Source organism: Perna viridis, chromosome 2, assembly GCF_037379345.1.
Source record: "Perna viridis isolate PV_CMFRI_1.1 ecotype Kerala chromosome 2, ASM3737934v1, whole genome shotgun sequence".
Taxonomy (NCBI): domain Eukaryota; kingdom Metazoa; phylum Mollusca; class Bivalvia; order Mytilida; family Mytilidae; genus Perna; species Perna viridis.
Window position 1 is genome coordinate 19,676,475 of NC_142446.1, and position 17,464 is coordinate 19,693,938.

The 17,464-nt window shown below is 34.5% G+C and overlaps 2 protein-coding genes across 9 annotated transcripts in view; one reads left to right on the forward strand and one right to left on the reverse strand.

Annotated features, from left to right (window-relative positions):
• The window catches only part of LOC148623963 (ADP-ribosylation factor 1-like), a 66,514-nt gene that overhangs the window by 35,450 nt on the left and 13,600 nt on the right, over positions 1–17,464 (forward strand). The window contains exon 3 of one of the 8 annotated variants that reach the window (XM_088566327.1): positions 12,753–12,938. The exons of 6 other annotated variants lie outside the window; for them this stretch is intronic. The gene's annotated coding sequence lies outside the window, so the exon portion shown is untranslated. Of the gene's footprint in view, positions 1–12,752; positions 12,939–16,454; positions 16,610–17,464 lie in introns of those variants that run through there. One more of the 8 variants, XM_088566331.1, reaches the window with a different exon arrangement.
• LOC148623965 (ADP-ribosylation factor-like) lies at positions 340–1,923 on the reverse strand. Its single transcript, XM_088566321.1, has 4 exons — positions 1,762–1,923; positions 1,412–1,588; positions 1,135–1,269; positions 340–722 (listed from the first exon to the last, which is right to left on the reverse strand). Exons 1-4 carry the CDS (start codon positions 1,853–1,855, stop codon positions 556–558), a joined length of 573 nt encoding a protein of 190 aa, XP_088422447.1. The 5' UTR covers positions 1,856–1,923; the 3' UTR covers positions 340–555.

The window sequence follows — 17,464 nt, forward strand, 5'->3', positions numbered from 1 at the left end:
GTCCCGTGGAGGGAACGACCAAAAATTTGCATTGCAAATTTGACAGTTCTAACATCGTTGGGAAGTTTTCAGACCCCTTCTATGTATATATATATGTGTGTGTGTGTGTGTGTGTGTGTGTGTGCATCGTTTATCCGTCTTTGTATGAAGGTCGATGTTAAAAGGTTAATTTTAAAACGACTATTTCTTTCAAAGTTACATTTGTTCTGGTATTAGTGTGTTATGTGCTTAATCATTAGACGCCTTGATATAGTGTATACCTTACAAAAGAAAGGTTCTACGGGTAACTTGACCACCTATAACACAAATAAAATGAACAACCATCGATCGAACAAAACAGACCATTAAACAGTTTAATAAATTGTAGATGAAAAATAACAAAAATCAACAAAGAGCACAAAATGCTGATCACAGTCTTTTTTAAATTATGTTCAGTTTTCTCCTGGAAGTTCTGGCAAGAGGCGTGCGACCGATCATAAGCAGCAGCAATCTATCATTTCAGATGTTCTGCTATAGTATGAAATTCCAACGTGAACTATGCATTCGATCGTTTGTTCATCGTTTCATGGACTTTTTGTTGTCTTTCACCATATGGGCCATTTCCTTGAGACTTTCGTAGACTCCCTCCCCTGTTGTAGCACAAGCGCCGTGAATAAACCATTTGTGACCAGTCAGTTTGTGTAAATGTAATCCTTCAGCAACTTGAGACGGACTTAATGCATCTGAAAGTCATGGAATACAACTGATGGTTATGGTTCGATTTTGAAATAGATATAAATATATACTTTAGTATAATATAATTACGTTCTCACTTACTCAGGTATATACATGTAAATGTTAATTATATCAGAAATTATTTCTGGATGTCGATAAGTTGTCAATACTTATAGGGAGAATTGTATTATTCTTTTGAAAGCTTATATAAGTATAACAAAATAAAACACATCACTAGTTAATTAGATTTGCAAAGCCATGTATAGTTTGTTTGCATACTTTTTTCCTGTATGTGTTAAAGACTACGCAGATACTTCAGCGGGAATTTTAATAGTCTAAATATACTGCGACTGACTTTTTTCATAAGTTGTCCAGTTTTCTGGAAAACATATTTAGAAAGGTAAACAAAATATATCTTACTCGGTAGATCTTGTTTATTAGCTACCACAACAATCGGAACATTTCTCATCTCATCATTCTGGAGAATACCAAGTAATTCTTCTCTGGCTTCTACCATTCTCTCCCTGTCATTACTATCAATAATGTACAAAAGTCCTACAATACAAATTACATGTACATTCAGACTCAATGGGCTTTTGAAAGTTTGATAAACTTAATGACAGTCGAATTAAGTAGTTTCAACGGATTAGAAACAAGGATATAAGTAAACATCACACAAACAAGATACAGTACTAACCTTCAGTATTTTGAAAATAATGTCTCCATAGAGGTCTTATTCTGTCTTGACCACCAACATCCCATACAGTGAAACTGACTCCTTTACTTGGAGAAACGGTTTCGACGTTAAACCCAATTGTTGGGATGGTGGATACTGTTTCGTTCAGTTTGATCTTGTACAAAATTGTTGTTTTCCCTGGAAATTTAAAATAATGCATTTGCTTTAATTGCATTTTGTTATTTTATGAAGCATTAAAATGTATAGCATCGAGACCTAGAAACGTAATATCAATGTTCCATGAACATGAATAAATTCAAACACTTAGGATAAAACTAAAGGAGAATGTAAAAGAAATACTAAAAGCGAACCTGCAGCATCCAGTCCTAACATGAGTATTCTAGCTGGATTAGATCCTGTAAAATCAGCCAATGCGTCCTTAAGTTTCGCAAGTAAACCTCCCATTTTTTCCTCAATTTGCAAAGGAAAACTATATACAATGGAACTTGTTAAGGTATTTATTGTATGTATTTTTAATGTCAGAAATGATTATGTTGTTTATATCCATGTGTTATAAGCCAGGCTGGCGGATTTGACGTCATATACAAGGATTTCCTATCAGATCTATTTGTGTTGTTACTCGGGGATTTAACTAGAAATATTGCTTTTCTGTTCTATTTATAGAGAAATTTATTATTATATACCAACCCAACCGATAAGGTGAATGAATACATAGTCTGGATTTAAAGCCCGGATGATTTGAAATTGATCTATCCTCTTTTTTCCAAAAAAATGAAGATTTTCAAAAAACTTTTATAGAGTAATTAATTTTATAGTGATAATGGGTGTCCACCCTTCCGTCCGTATTTCTTCCTTTACACAAAGAGGTACCCATATAATATTCATTACCCTTCCTACACCATTGATGTAATTACTGAATATTTCGCAGAACCGTATTACATAATCCCATTTTTTTGTGCACCTTCTATTTTAGATTTTCATCCAATTCAATGAAGGACAGGGTGTAACATTGCACAATATTGACTTTGTCGTTTTTGAATATGGGAACCACATGATGGGGCGTGGGGTACCCATCTATTATCCATATGCCTCAAACACTTAATGGAACGTTGTTACATTCCGTTGTGCACCTCCTATTTTAGATTTGATCCAAATTAATTTGGAGGTCAAAAGGGGGCATGTTATCAAATGGAGGGATGGGTGAGTGTTTTCAAGTTGGTAAGCATTGCTCAAGGTATTTTAGTATCTAATGTATTAGTTACAAAATGTAGTTCTTATGAAATCGAAACCACATATTGTTAGCGACTTCTAGACTTGCTACATGTCCCTCTCTTTATATTAAAGAATACATGGAAAAGTCTATTGATTGCATGTATCCCTTTGATAGCAAATCTACTTATTAATACGGGAGAGATTAGTAGCGGTGTTATCAGAGAGGTTAATTACATAGATTTCCTATGTCATGCAGTAATAAATAACACATAGTTTAGAGTGTAATAGAGAGTTTGTTACCCCTTGAAAATACTACGCCTCGACGTGACAACGACTTTCTCGGGGTAACAAACTGCTGTACCAACCACTTAGCTATATGTTACTTATATAATATTGATCAGGTCAGAATTTAAAGTCCGACAACTTGGCTGGTGAATACCTCAAGGGACCTTTTGGCCAACCAGGAGTGGCGCCAATACAATGGTTGCTTAACATAAAATACCATTCATAATTACTTAATAATAAAACCCTTTCGTCTTGAAGTTCACAAAATTGATGAATCATATGCTCGATGTAGTTTTTTTTTTTTTCTACACGAATATATTTTTTTTCTGCGCGAAACTCCAGGGCATGTATTTGTCATTCCAACTTCAGTTTATATACATGCATAGTTATTTATTTTCAGCACAAAAACTCGATCACTGATTTTATTCACAAGAAATTTCTAGGCTATAATGTGCCAATTTTTGCCCTAATTTTATACACAATTAACGTGAAATATCCGTTTGCTCAACAGCTTTTTTCCGTCATTTTTTTTTCATATGAACACCTTCATCCAACCACCACAGTTTCATTACAGATCTCCTTTACATGTGTTTAGTGCTATCACTGGCTTGTCTCTATTCGATATTTACTTCTATTATTCGGATATATTTTTTCCGATTTTAGTGAACGTTTTTTTAATTGTATCTTGTACCATTTGACTTTATTAACTGATTTCCCCTTTCAATCAGTAATGGTTAGGTTAGTTATAGGAGGTACGCTTCTCCTGACCACTACTTACCATATACTTGAAACACGGGGAACAGTTATTGCTTCTTGCATGACACCCGCCGCACTGCCCGGTGAGGGTATCACTTACAGAGATTCAACATCATGATACTAGTGCTTATTTTGAAATAAAACCTTGGACTTTTTTGTTAGCTGTTTTACATCACTATACTTGTGTGACAATTATTAATTAAGTTTGGGAATTAAACCTTTTTTATCATCGTTTTACCACGGACTGATTATTTATGTCGCATTGTTTTAAATAACAACATAAATGACTAGCCCGTGGTAAGACAATGATAAAATAGAGCTTCAGTGATTTATTTTGATTCTAGTATGGTATGTTTCTTCATATTTTCGAATAGACGTAGTCTATATGTAGGGTGAAGTGTTGGTCATGTGTTTGTCAATTGTTTTACCATGGCTATGGTCTAAGACCATTGAAGCACGTCATAGTTAGTCGATTCTGTTGGATTGTGAGGCGTTAGCCGGATCCCTCGATTCTGTTGGATTGTGAGGCGTTTGTCGTCTTCATTGATTGTCATCGTCATCTCAAAATTTTGAATAGACCGATTCTACATATAGTGTTATCATATTGGTGGATGTATTTTCCCTTTGTGGTCATGTAATTATTGTTCATTGAAATATCGTCGTCAATGGCGGATGGAATTTTCTATGCATCATTGATATCTTCTGCTTCGGTTATTGGACGAATGGCTTTATCTAACACAATGCAAAGTTGATAAGAATACCTAAATACCGTGTATCTATGATAGTTCTTCAGCTAAATATCGATGTCGTAGGCATTCTCTGACAAAACAGGATTAAATGCCAATCCATGAATTTTAAGATTTTTTTTCATATTGTAATAAGAAATTTAACTAAGCCTTCTACGTCATACCAGCCCAAATTCCTTCTTATACATGTACTAATCTAAGAATAAAATCGCTTTCCAAACCAGAATAAACAAATAGTGTCGTTTGCAGAACTTGCCAAACGATTTCAATTTTAAGCAGTCTGAAATTGAAGGCCGACCTTGACCTTAGAACATCGATATTGCACATTTGTGAAGTTTGTTTTGTTTCGTATGTTAAAACAATTTCAGAAAATTATCGATATTTCTAATTTTCTCCACTATTTCATATACAAGTACATGCTTGAATCATTCTCTGAGTATTTCGTAAATGTGCAAAAGATAATCAAATAACCTCAAAAATGTTAAGTACTCCTTTCTTCTATATATTCATCTTATTTTATGACCAAACTGGTGGTGAACCTGGAATATTAGTAGTATAGTTATCTCAAAAGGGTAACTTGTCCATTGATCGGTGTTTGTTGTCCTTGCTACGACAAATATGTCACATTTGGTTAAATCATGGTGCATTGAGCTAACCTAAGTGTTCGGTCCTATGTTCTAGTCAGTCCGAATCGCAGATATTTACCACTGCAAGCCAATAGAAAAAACACTGCCGACACGTTTTTGTGTCCGATTTGTTAAAAAAATTCCTCGAAATGAAATCAACAGTGAAGTTGCGAATTTTTTTCTCTGTTAAAAGATATATAGAAACTTGTGATATTTAAGGACCGCTCAGTCGACTTTTTAAGTAGGTTGCACATATTTGAACAGTTATTAAAAGACCAGGAAATACTAAAAGTTAAATTGGTTTGGACAATTATTATTTCTTCTGTAATGATGTGATATTTTATTGCTTTGAAAAAAATGAAAGTCGAAAGTACCAATTTTACTTTCTTTTCCTCAGACGAAATTTCATTTTGTCCATATTAATCATTACGCAACATGCTTGTTACCACATTAATGTAACACAAATGTTTTCGATGGTCTTTCGGACCATGCACTTAATGTTCAAAAACCGTAAATCACTAAATTATTTTTTTTCAAGGGCCGGTTTCATTAAAAGTCTCAAATTGAACGTTTCCTCAAACCCTTCCTCAACTCTAATTTCAACCAATCAAGTCGCTTGAAATTGAATATCTGAGGAAAACTCAAGGATTTGAGGACATCTCAATTGGAGATTTTTTTTTATGAAACCGGGCCCTGATGTTCCGAGTAATCGTTCTGTTTGATCAGATCTTCCAGTTTTCAAAGGGAATTACGTAACCCTTCTCCGGTTGTAGCACTTCCATTCTGAATGGACCATTCTCTGCCACCTAGTTGTCCTAAATCCATAATTCTCACTATTTGTGCTGGTTCCAAAGCATTTACAAAAAAACTGATAACTTTTATCAAAGATAAAATTTTGTTCACCAGAATTATAATTTTACAATTCATTGCCTCAAACATGCTCAAAGGAAAAGGTAAAACTATGACTGTAGAAGTCGACGACTACACTGTTAAACTGGGTAAGAGGGCACTACTTACCATCTAGATCTTGTTTATTTGCCACGACTACCAAAGGCACATATCTCAGAAAATCATAGCTTAATAATTTATGAAGTTATGACTTTTATAAAACTTGACATTTGTTCACAAGGTCTTAGTATCGTATTAATTTTCCAATAGACTTCTATAGCGAGGTGCATATTTTTAAGATTCAATATATATATATATATATAATTTTTTTATTTTTTTTATTTCAAGAAATAGGCAGAGTCAGAATACTCAATTTTTCTATAATAATGAACAAATAGATGTATTAGAAGATTTTCAATATTTGGGTACAGTGTTCTCCAGAAAAGGTACTGTTGATAAAAATAAGGCTAGACTTGTTCAACAAGCTATGTTTCATGTAAAGCAGGAAAACTTAGTTTACCAATAGATATATTATTACAATTATTTGACGCAATGGTTGCACCTGTTATATGGTGCTGAGGTGTGGGGTTATGAAAATAATGACATAATTGAAACTTTGCATTTAGAATTTTGCAAGTACATACTTAAGATTAAAAAGTATACGCCAAACTGTATTGTTTATGGTGAACTTGGTAGAACACCCATGTCTATTTGTATTGAAGCAAGAATGATTGGTTTTTTGCAACGAATTATAAATGAGAAGTAAGGGTAACAACAAAATTACCGAACACTATAGTCCCATTCATAATCAAGTCCAAAATAAATCTGGCAAATTAGATATTACACCACCGGAGCAGCTGGTACCACAATAGTCCTGACTTGGTACAGGCACTTGAAATGAATTGGTGGGTTAAATCTAGGTTTTATAGCACGCTAAACCTCCCTTTTCCATTACGCCGTGAATATACCTGTGGTGATTAAAAAGCATTTGCATGCTTTTGTCATAATCGGTAATTTCAGCGGTCACATCAGCACGAAAAACATTTTACAAAATAAAAAGCAATTATTACTCATTGTTTTAGACGAAACTGAATATTTTTCAACCAAGAACTGATATCTAAAAAAGAATTTGGTAGGAGACCTTTTAAGACGCATTTCTTCATACCCCTGATTCATGACTCTGTTACGCCGATGTTTATGACGTTCAAGGTAATCAGAGCATGTAAAGTTAAAGGATTTAGCATTTTTTTACTCTTTACGAGGTTCTGAAGAAATCAAGTCTCAAAAAAGAGAAAATATCTCGTACATTGTATGAGGTGCTATATAAACTTGATGAAAGTAATGTGTACCATTCTAAACGGCTATTATGTATAATTATTTTAAATTTTAAATGAATGTTATTATGGTAATTACTGGTTTAACCAATATGTGTTAAGAAATGTAAATCTGTCTAAAAATGTAAAGCAGTTTCTTCATGAAAAATTTGAGGATTGGAAATCACAAATATTTGATTCACCTAAGTGTGTAAATTATAGAATTTATAAATCTGATTTCAGTTTTGAAAAATTTCTTACTGTGCTTCCACCAGATATGATGTATAATATGATGTATATAATAACTGACAGTGAAAGTGAAAGTGACGACAATAGCGTCGTAGAAGAAGAACTATTCCACATTTTAATACAACTCTTACCTTAATTAGGAACATCTTACTTTAATCCATAGACGTATGTCAAGTGGAGTATACCACTCTCTCATAAAGTAAACACATCGTGAGATAATTCAGAACTTTATTTTTGGTATTAAGTTGCTTTATAGGTCTATATGATGGACTGTATTCCCTACTTGCGGGATATACATGTTTAACACTACAGGAGTACGAATCGCTCAAATTAAGGCACACTTTTTATATCTATGGTTTTAAAACTTCACAGATTACCACACACACAAAACATACTAGAATTTCAAAAGTGGAATGTTGCGTAAGGTAATGTCTTTTATACTTCAAAACAAAAGGTAAATTTCTGGTTGCTATGGAAAAACATTCCGTTGCTAAGTTGTTTTCATTGACACAACTTATGCAAAAATTGTCATTTATTTTTTTTATTATCCTTATTAAACCAACAATAATTCGTTTTTAATAACACAATATGAATCAATAGAGCTGAAATAGTTCGTGATCTTTGTAATAAACAAGAATTGGATGACGAGTTCCAATATATTTTTAACTGTAACTGTTTTAGTCAAGAAAGACACAAATTCATACCTGTTATACCTATAAATTATAACAGAAATGTTGTTAGTCTGCCAGATTTAATGAATAGTCACGATAAATATGTACTTGTCGGTTTGGCGAAAATTTGCAAAATTGTAATGTCTGTATTTAAATAGTACTCTTTCATCTGTATACAACTACTTCATGTGTATATATGTTAGTTCTTGCATTATAATTATTGTTTGTTAAATTACATATAATTGACTATTATGCCTCATGTGAGGCCATCAGGGAAAATAGAAATATCAAGTCTAGCAATGATTTTTAATATTGAAAGCTTCGCCCCGTGCAGGTCCGGGTGTGAAAAGAATAGGCCTGCAGCAGCGCTAAGCTTGTCGTATAAGGCGACTAAATAGTGCTCAGAAACCTAGCCGGGGGCTAGGCGCTCTGTCCACAGAGCAACTGGGATGTGTGCCCCAGGTGGTGGAATGGGGTACCCCTGGCGTATTACATGCTGGGGTTGTCGGGCTATAATACGGAAAACCTGACCGCAAACCATAGTGGTGCACCGTGTTGGGAAAGATGCCACGTTCCTCGCACGTTAAAGAACCCTGCTGTGGTATTCGATAGTAGTAGGAACCTTTGCGCTCCGCCACAGGAGGCTAAGTTGCCCGACCTTACCCATCCCCCCTTTTTCCAGTGGCAATCAAAATTTGTCGACCCTATTATCCTTGTGACCCATCCTTTTTTTTTCATCTCATGTCCATTTTATCATCCATTTCATGTTCATTGTCTGAATATAGCTGAAATATTGCTGCTCGGACGTTAAACCCCAACAAACAAATATTGAAAGCTTCAGTAATATTGACATGAATTCTCTCTGTTTTCTAGTAAATAGATTACCTTGCATTATTAATCAAATTTATGTCATTTATCGTAATTTTTAATTTATGTTATTTGAAAGTTTATTAGCTGATTTTTATTTGATTTAGTTTCAAATGTTGTAAAGCTGTTTTACTTGACAATAATTATGTAATTTGTCTTTGTTTTTTTTTACCTTAAAAGAGAAGACTTACACTATGGAAGACTTATTACTCTTCAATTCCTATTGCTTTTCTAAATTTTAAATTGAAGTTCAAGTGAAACTGCTAAAATACTTTGTAGATATTGAATTCCAAGTCCCTTGATTGACCCCTTGTAATCACAGAAAATACGATACTTACATGTAGTACACACGGACGCAATAACATTATCATACTTACCTCCCACACCATTGTAGACAGTTTCCAACAAATGATTTATTCTCGGATGACCACCAAGGTCCCACACCACAAAACTGATTCCTTTCTTTAGGTTGATGATCTCTACATTAAAACCCTTTGTTGGAAGAGTAGTTACGACTTGACCCAGTTTAAGTTGGTATAATATGGCTGTTTTTCCTGTAAATGAAAATTCTGTATCTAATTTAGGTTACAGACCACTTGTCTCAGAAAAAAATCGACCGGTATACCTTGCATTTGTTTTTCATGGTATTTCGTAATTCGTTAATGCTTTTAAATTGGTTATATAGATTGTTTTTATTTCTAATCAATATACTGTTATTGTCCTTATCAATTTTTAAATCAAGTTTAATATTTATGTTCATTACATTTCTTCCACACTAGTAGCCCGATAATGACGATATGATGTACTTTTATCAGTGACTATACATCACCAATAAATATACTGTCAATGTATTTTGGTTGCTATTAAAAATAGAACGATCGCAGAATGAAATATACTTAACTGCATCACTTAATCCAGCCATCAGTACTTTTTCTCCTCCTTTACCATACTGGACTTTTCTGTACTACACGAAAGTTCCATGATGACGGGTCTGAATCATACAACTTCAGTTTCAAAGAGTAATCAAGGGAACCAAGGTTATAGCGGTAATCAAAAGAATGTAATCCAGGGGCAAAGACCAGACATGGAAAACAGACATACACAACAAAGAACATAAAGTAACTAAAATCATACATACAAAGTAACAAAAGTAAATGAGCAACTCGGACTCCACTAAAAACAGGGAGCATGGACCAGGTGCACCGGTAGGGTAAGCGTCCTCTGCTTTTCTAGAAACACCCGCCGAGTTGCTCATAAAAAAGTAAAGTCCGGGGTAGACAAACGAGGAAAGAAAAATCATGACCCTTGAATAAATCAGTTTTCATGGTGCTGATGGACACACCATAACGATCCACGAGTTCATGGTGACGACCATAAAACTTCTGTAGTGGTGACTTCAATCTTCTAGCAACATAACCCTGTTCCAGAAGCCCATTTGTTAGATTTCTAGCGCGATACAAAAAGTCTGCGTAGTTTCGGCAAGCTCTGGCATGAGTTGTGATATGAACACTCCATACGCAGGAGCCGAAGGGATATTGCCACAGATGAAAGGAAAGTTGACAATTCTGAATGAAAAGTCATCATGTTTGTCAATAGTTTTCCTTTACCATCGATTTCTAAGTGTAGGTCAAGATATGAGGCTGACTTCACAATGTCTGTAGTATCCTTTATCTCAAGTTCTTTTGGGTAGATGCGATGTATCAAATCCCCGAAATTTGGATTGTTTAAAGATAATACGTCATCTATATAGCGGAAACTGAGATTGAAGGATCTAACCAAACGATATTCTTTCTTTCTACCTCTGAAATTCATACTCATTAATTTATAACATGATCACCATGACAATGTATAAGTTTTAGATATAGAACAATCATTCGCATTTAGCCATGAGTCACGAAGCACGTTCGATTCCTGTTGGAATTGTTTGATATAGTGGTGCAAGTTCTACCATGGAGCCCCGTGCAAGTCCGAGTGTCAAAAGAATAGGCCTAAGCAGCGCAAAGCTTGTCGTAAAAGGTGCTCAAAACCCTAGCCGGGGGATAGGGCGCTCTGCCCACAGAGCAACTGTGTTGTGTGCCCCAGGTGGTGGAATGGGGTACCCCTGGCGTGTTACATGCTGGGGTTGTCAGACTACAATACAGCAAACCTGACTGCAAACCACAGTTCACCGTGTTGGGAAAGATGCCACGTTCCTCGTGCGTTAAAGAACGCTGCTATGGTATTCGATAGGAGTTGGAACCATTGCGCTCCGCCACAGGAGGCCAAATTGATCGACCGTACCCATCCCTTCCTTTTTCTAGTGGCAATCAAAATTTGTCGATCTATTATCCTTGTGTCCCATCCCATTTTTCGTTCAATCATCATCATTATTTCATGTCCATTTTATCACTAATTTCATATTCGTTGCCTGAATATAGCTGAAATATTGCTACGCGAGCGTTAAACCCCAATAATCAATCAATCAATCAATCTACCATGGAAGTATATTATCTCTACGGAATGAGAAAATTGTAAAAAAAACCTCTACCGATACGAGACTGGAATCTATATTATGCGGCGATAGTAATGTCTCATCATGTTGTCAAATAGAAAAGGTCCGCCATATTCATTAGAATATTATTATTTTTATCGTACCAAGACAACATGCAAATATTTTTTAAATACCCGTTAAACCTTTGTCAAACATTTAGATCCCCTATATTAGCACGGTGATACTTTACCAACCCTTAAAATGATTCCCTTGTACAAAGCTATAACAGTGCGCGGTTTAATCTACATGCATGTCCCGCTCTGTATCTGTCCAGGATTGAGACTAGTACCTGCACCAAGGCAATTTTTCAGTAATGTGTGCTTTTTAATTTTACCATCTTAGTGGAGAAATAATTTAAATCAAGAATAGGTATTATCTCTAATAAAATCTGTGGAAACCTTGGAAAATACAAAATGTGAAATGGCGGGAAAACTCTCGTCGTCCGTTGGATATTAATTAACGGGCATTTTTAATGACCAGCATAGAACAAGAGAAAATTACTAAACATCAAAAGAGAACATTGCAACAGAACAAACGTGATGACTTTTCATTCAGAATTGTCAACTTTCCTTTCATCTGTGGCAACATCCCTTCAGCACCTGCGTATGGAGTGTTCATATCACAACTTATACGTTATGCCAGAGCTTGCCGAAACTACGCAGACTTTTGTATTGTGCTAGAATTCTAACAAATAGGCTTCTGGAACAGGATTATGTTGCTACAAGATTGAAGTCTTCACTACAGAGGTTTTATGGTCGTCATCATAAACTCGTTGATCGTTATGGAGTATCCATCTGCACCATGAAAACTGATTTATTCAACGAGTCATAGTTTTCCTTTCCTCGTTTGTCTATACCCCGGACTTGACTTTTATGAGCAACTCGGTGGTTGATTCTAGAAAAGCAGAGGACACTTACCTATCCTGGTTCCCTACTAGTTATATTTGTATACCTGTAACATACTGAATATTGCGATCGGGAACCAGTCCAACGCTTACCCTACCGATACACCTGGTCCATGCTCCCAGTTTTTAGTGGAGTCCGAGTTGCTCATTTGCTTTTGTTACTTTGTATGTATGATTTTAGTTACTTTATGTCCTTTGTTGTGTATGTCTGTTTTCCATGTCTGGTCTTTGTCCCTGGATTACATTCTTTTGATTACCGCTATAACCTTGGTTCCTTTGATTACTCTTTAAAAGGATGATGAATTTGAAAAGTCTCACCCAACATCATCCAAATGACCGAAGATCAGAATTGATATAGCAGTCGCCAGAGCCTTTAAACTTGTAAAGCCTGATAACATCTGCAATTATCTTACACTACTGCAGGAAAGAAGTCCCATTGGCATACACTACGGTTCAAATGCGAATAGTTATGTCACCTTTGTAGGTATTTCTAATATATAAAATTCAACTCTTATGTTGTTTACGTCAATAAACAAACCAAATTAACAACTTTGACTGCGAACTAAATACGCTTATTAATTTGGAATTGCATTAACAACGATCCAATAAAAAATAGTTGACCTCTAACCTCTTATCAATACGAGTTTATTTTCTATGTATTTACTCGAATAAACCAGTCTTTCAGTGCCGATGTATTAAAGTTGCCTATTTATGTTTAGAACGCATAATAAACCATTTGATGTTAAGCTAGAAATGAAACTCTGCAAGATTGTAAATAGTCATCAGTCATAGAATTGAAATATAGAGGAATGATAAATACCAATTGGAATACACAGTTATGTGTGATCAACACTTATTCTTATTTTATGACAATTAATTATGTATCATTATTAATAGAATTTATTTAATGGATAATTTTATAAATTAGCGAATTTATAAGATTTTACTTACCTGAAAGTGTACCAGCAAAAACTGCCGTAATTTGTCGCTTATCACCCAAACCACTGATCTCGACTGTTTTAGATCCTTCTGTAGCCATTGTCCAATTTGATACAGGAACGATATTAATTCCTGCATGATCCCAGTTAATGATAAGAGTAGAGGGTATATCATAATCTTTGACAGTTTTTCAATACGATCAAGGTACTCCTCTTTAAGTTTATCGAAATTTTCAACTTTGTCATTCTTACATGCAGTGGAACCACGGCGTTTAACAAAATTCATTCTAGAGAGTAAAGATTTTGCCCAGTCTTTAGAAATGTCTATAGAGCCACCATTTTCGATTAATAAACTCCTATCAGTGCCGGTCAAAATGCCTTTAGCAGCAGCAACAACGATCTGTGTATTGATAACGGCTCCATTGTCAAGCAAAACGTTAATGTATTTCTGAACTTTAGCATCAAGTTCTGCTCCTATGAGTAAAGGTCTACCTCGCTTTTTGGGTTGCAGTTCACAGATTTCACCGTCAAAGTCTAATTTTCTTTTTCGTGAATTTAAGGAATTTTCATACGCCTTTTTCATGCTACGAACAGTACTTTCAGCTAATTTCGGGAACTTTCCACTGAATTTCCTAACGGTTGAGGCTGGTCCATTCTGTGAACAGTATTTTCCAATTTCTGCCCGATCTTGTGGCGTATAAATAAGATCTTTTCCTCGTTTCGTCGAAGTGGGTGTTTTATCTGAACTTGCATTTTGACTAGCATTAATAGACGGACTTCCTATGATTTCAATCACACGCTCATTTGCTTCTTTCAAAGCACTTGGACCCACTACATCAGCCAATTCTGATTTTTCGGAAGGCACAAAGGTTTTCGGCTTGAAAAAATTTAAGATGCTCATTTTCAACTTTTACTTAGCATTCCTGTCGTAATACTATTTTGTGTGAAATGTAGTGAGATTCATTCATGACATCGGACTAGAATGTCGGGGTTGATCGATCTTAAAAAGTATTCACAATTTAAATACATATTGATCCGTCTACCGTTAGGAAATATGGAAAGTCCCCTTGCTATTTAGTTGAAAATATGTATTCCGATAGATGGATATTTTCGCGGAATTTATTTTCGCGATTTCCGTCGCACCGCGAAAATAAGCGAAAATAAAACCACCGCGAAAATAACCCGCTATACGGTAGCTGTCCTCAGATGTTTCATGCATGACCTGGCGGATAAAAGGGGAGGTGGTTTCGATCAAGAAACTTGTATAAAGAAAAGAGGTTTCAGGGTTCATATTTTGGCATTTTTTTTTACAAAAGGGCAGCATAACTCCCGAAACCATCCTGCCGTATCACCAACTGTATCGTGTATTTTCAAAATGGTTACCGCGTCGTGGCATCGGAAGCCTGGAGATGAAAAAGTAAAAATGAAACTTTGCATGGACGATGGCATGGAATTTCGATAACGCATTTTTCGGGAATTGTGTCAGTTTATGGTCAGGTGTTATGTAAACCGATATCAAAGCTGAATAGTAACCAAACTGGCACTCTGTTATGAAATTGTGTGTGTGTTTTTTTAAATGTCCTTCGTAATCAGAATGGTGAATTTAAAAACAAAACAAATGGTTCAATATTAACAATTTATAACAATAAGCTTGCGTTGAGATACATTTGAATTCGAACCTCATACTTTTCTTTTTATTCCATATTTTTTGCAATTTGACGATTATTTGAGGCGTAAATATTCAAACGATCGATATAAATTGATTCAGTACATGAGTACTTTGATTTTTAAGAGGGAAGATGATGCGTGTTGTTCCACATACAAGACGGTCTCCGTCATCATTTCTAATTTTTCGTTCCCGATTCACGACCTACTTTAACGTTATTTTAATGCCCTTTATGAGTCCTTAATTCGAACAATAAAAATATTCTATTCTATTCTATTCTGTGCGTAAAATTGGTTGACTTTTGTTTGAATTTTGAGGCAGGAATTAATCCTGAACAATGGTTTTGTAGAGATATTAATTCTTTTATACAACAATAAAGGAGGCATTTTTACCTATACCATTATAAGCTGTTGAATACAACAACACTTCCAAAAATCAAGGAGGCACTTATTAGTTTTTTTGCATAGAGTTTATTTGGTATGACGAAAAACATTTATTCCTTCGATGCATAATCGGTTAGAGGTTAGAACATATTGACTGTACATAATATACGAAAGACCACTGAGCTCATTGTCGTAGACTTAAAAAAAGATATTTTCGCCTAATTACGCGAAACATATATATTATGAAAACACGCATTCATAAAAAGACTTGTGCAAAAAGTGATTGAGACCGAGATTTTATTTTTTTTTTCAAATGTCCATCATTTAGTTGAAATGTCATTGTGGCCATGAATCGATGACAACGCATTTGCCTCTGCTAAATAAAATAACACTTATCAGCGTAACTATAATATACATACTATGTTTTTCCCACATCTATTGTTGATTCTAGCTATAATTAATTTTGTTTGCATTATATCGGAGGTTAACACTTTCCTTTTTTTTTGCTTGATAAGTCAAGTGAGCATGTTTTAATCCATAACAGCACTTTTCTGTTATCATTATAAATGTAGGGGTCGTGACATATTCTGATTTTTATTTTTATTTTTTTTTTTTGGGGGGGGGGTCTTTTTGTTGTTTTTTTATTGATTGTTTTTGTTTTTGTTTTTGTTTTTGTTTTTGTTGTTGTTGTTGTTGTTTTGTTTTGTTTTGTTTTTGGTCCTATTTTCAATCACGATATAAAAGTTTAATGAATTACTTTATTTGACCTAACAAAAACACAAGGACTACTTTATACTAGGAACAAAATAGCTTTAAATATCTCCTTTTCGACCATTAACACAAAAATGGAAAATTGAAATTCTAGAAAAAGAGTTAGTCCAATTGTAAAAATACAGGCCGGCAAATTAGATGTTTCCGTCTTTTGTGTATACAAGCAAGACAAACGTTTTTAGTCTACGAAACCTTCGTAAATATACACACATGTACTTGGATTTAAATAAAGATATTAATACGAACTATTTAAATTCACGTTTACTATATAATGTACAGAACTGGTATTGTGTGTAAATGTTGATACATAAGTGACTGTTATAGAGTGTGTATTTGAATTTGTTTCACGGATATTGATATGCGAAATGATCAGCCAACTAAACGTCGTAAGAGGTAAGACACAAATGAAGCATCGAATATAACAACGAACCAACAAAATTTCAAGATGACAACATACAAAGAAGATCGACACAACACACACACACACACACACACACACACACACACACACACATACATACACACACGAGTATGGTGGTTGTATAGGTTTTCCATCACCTAACATCAGTTATTGTATTATTTCGTAATTTTACATATCACCTTTTTTTTCTATTTAAGGCTGGTTGTTCTTTAAAGTCTTTTACAATTTTTCTGTATAGGTAGATGTATATTAGCGCAAATGATTTCTTTATCCACACTACATAGTTTTAGCATTATGAACATGATTTTGCATCAATTCAATAGAAACTACACTGAATTTGCAGACAATACAGTTGATATGTAAAAAATTGTGTGTCCAATCAATATCAAAATATCTATGATAAGTTGTCTATTGATTTTTTTTTCTGAATTGTCTGTATTTCTACATTAAGGCACTACCATTATTATAGGGGTGGGTCTAGGATCAAACTTGAAATAAAAAGGTAGGATTGAAATTTTCAAGAAATCAAAAGCCAGGACAGGTCATAAGAAAAAAAAAGTAGGATCGATTACTGCCCTTACATTTTTTTGTTGTTTTATATTTTAAAAAAAAGTAAGAAGGCAAGATAAAAAAAATTTATCCTACCCCCTATAAAAATCAAATCATTGCTCCCTTAAGATTTTTTTTTGTTTGTTTTGGAATTGAGATGAGGATAAAGGGAGTTTTTTTTTTAAGTCAGGTAACGTCACTTAAAAAAAACACAATGAAAGTTGAAAAGGACGATTTAATAACAAGAACAAATTTGATATACTTCTAAATCCTACTCT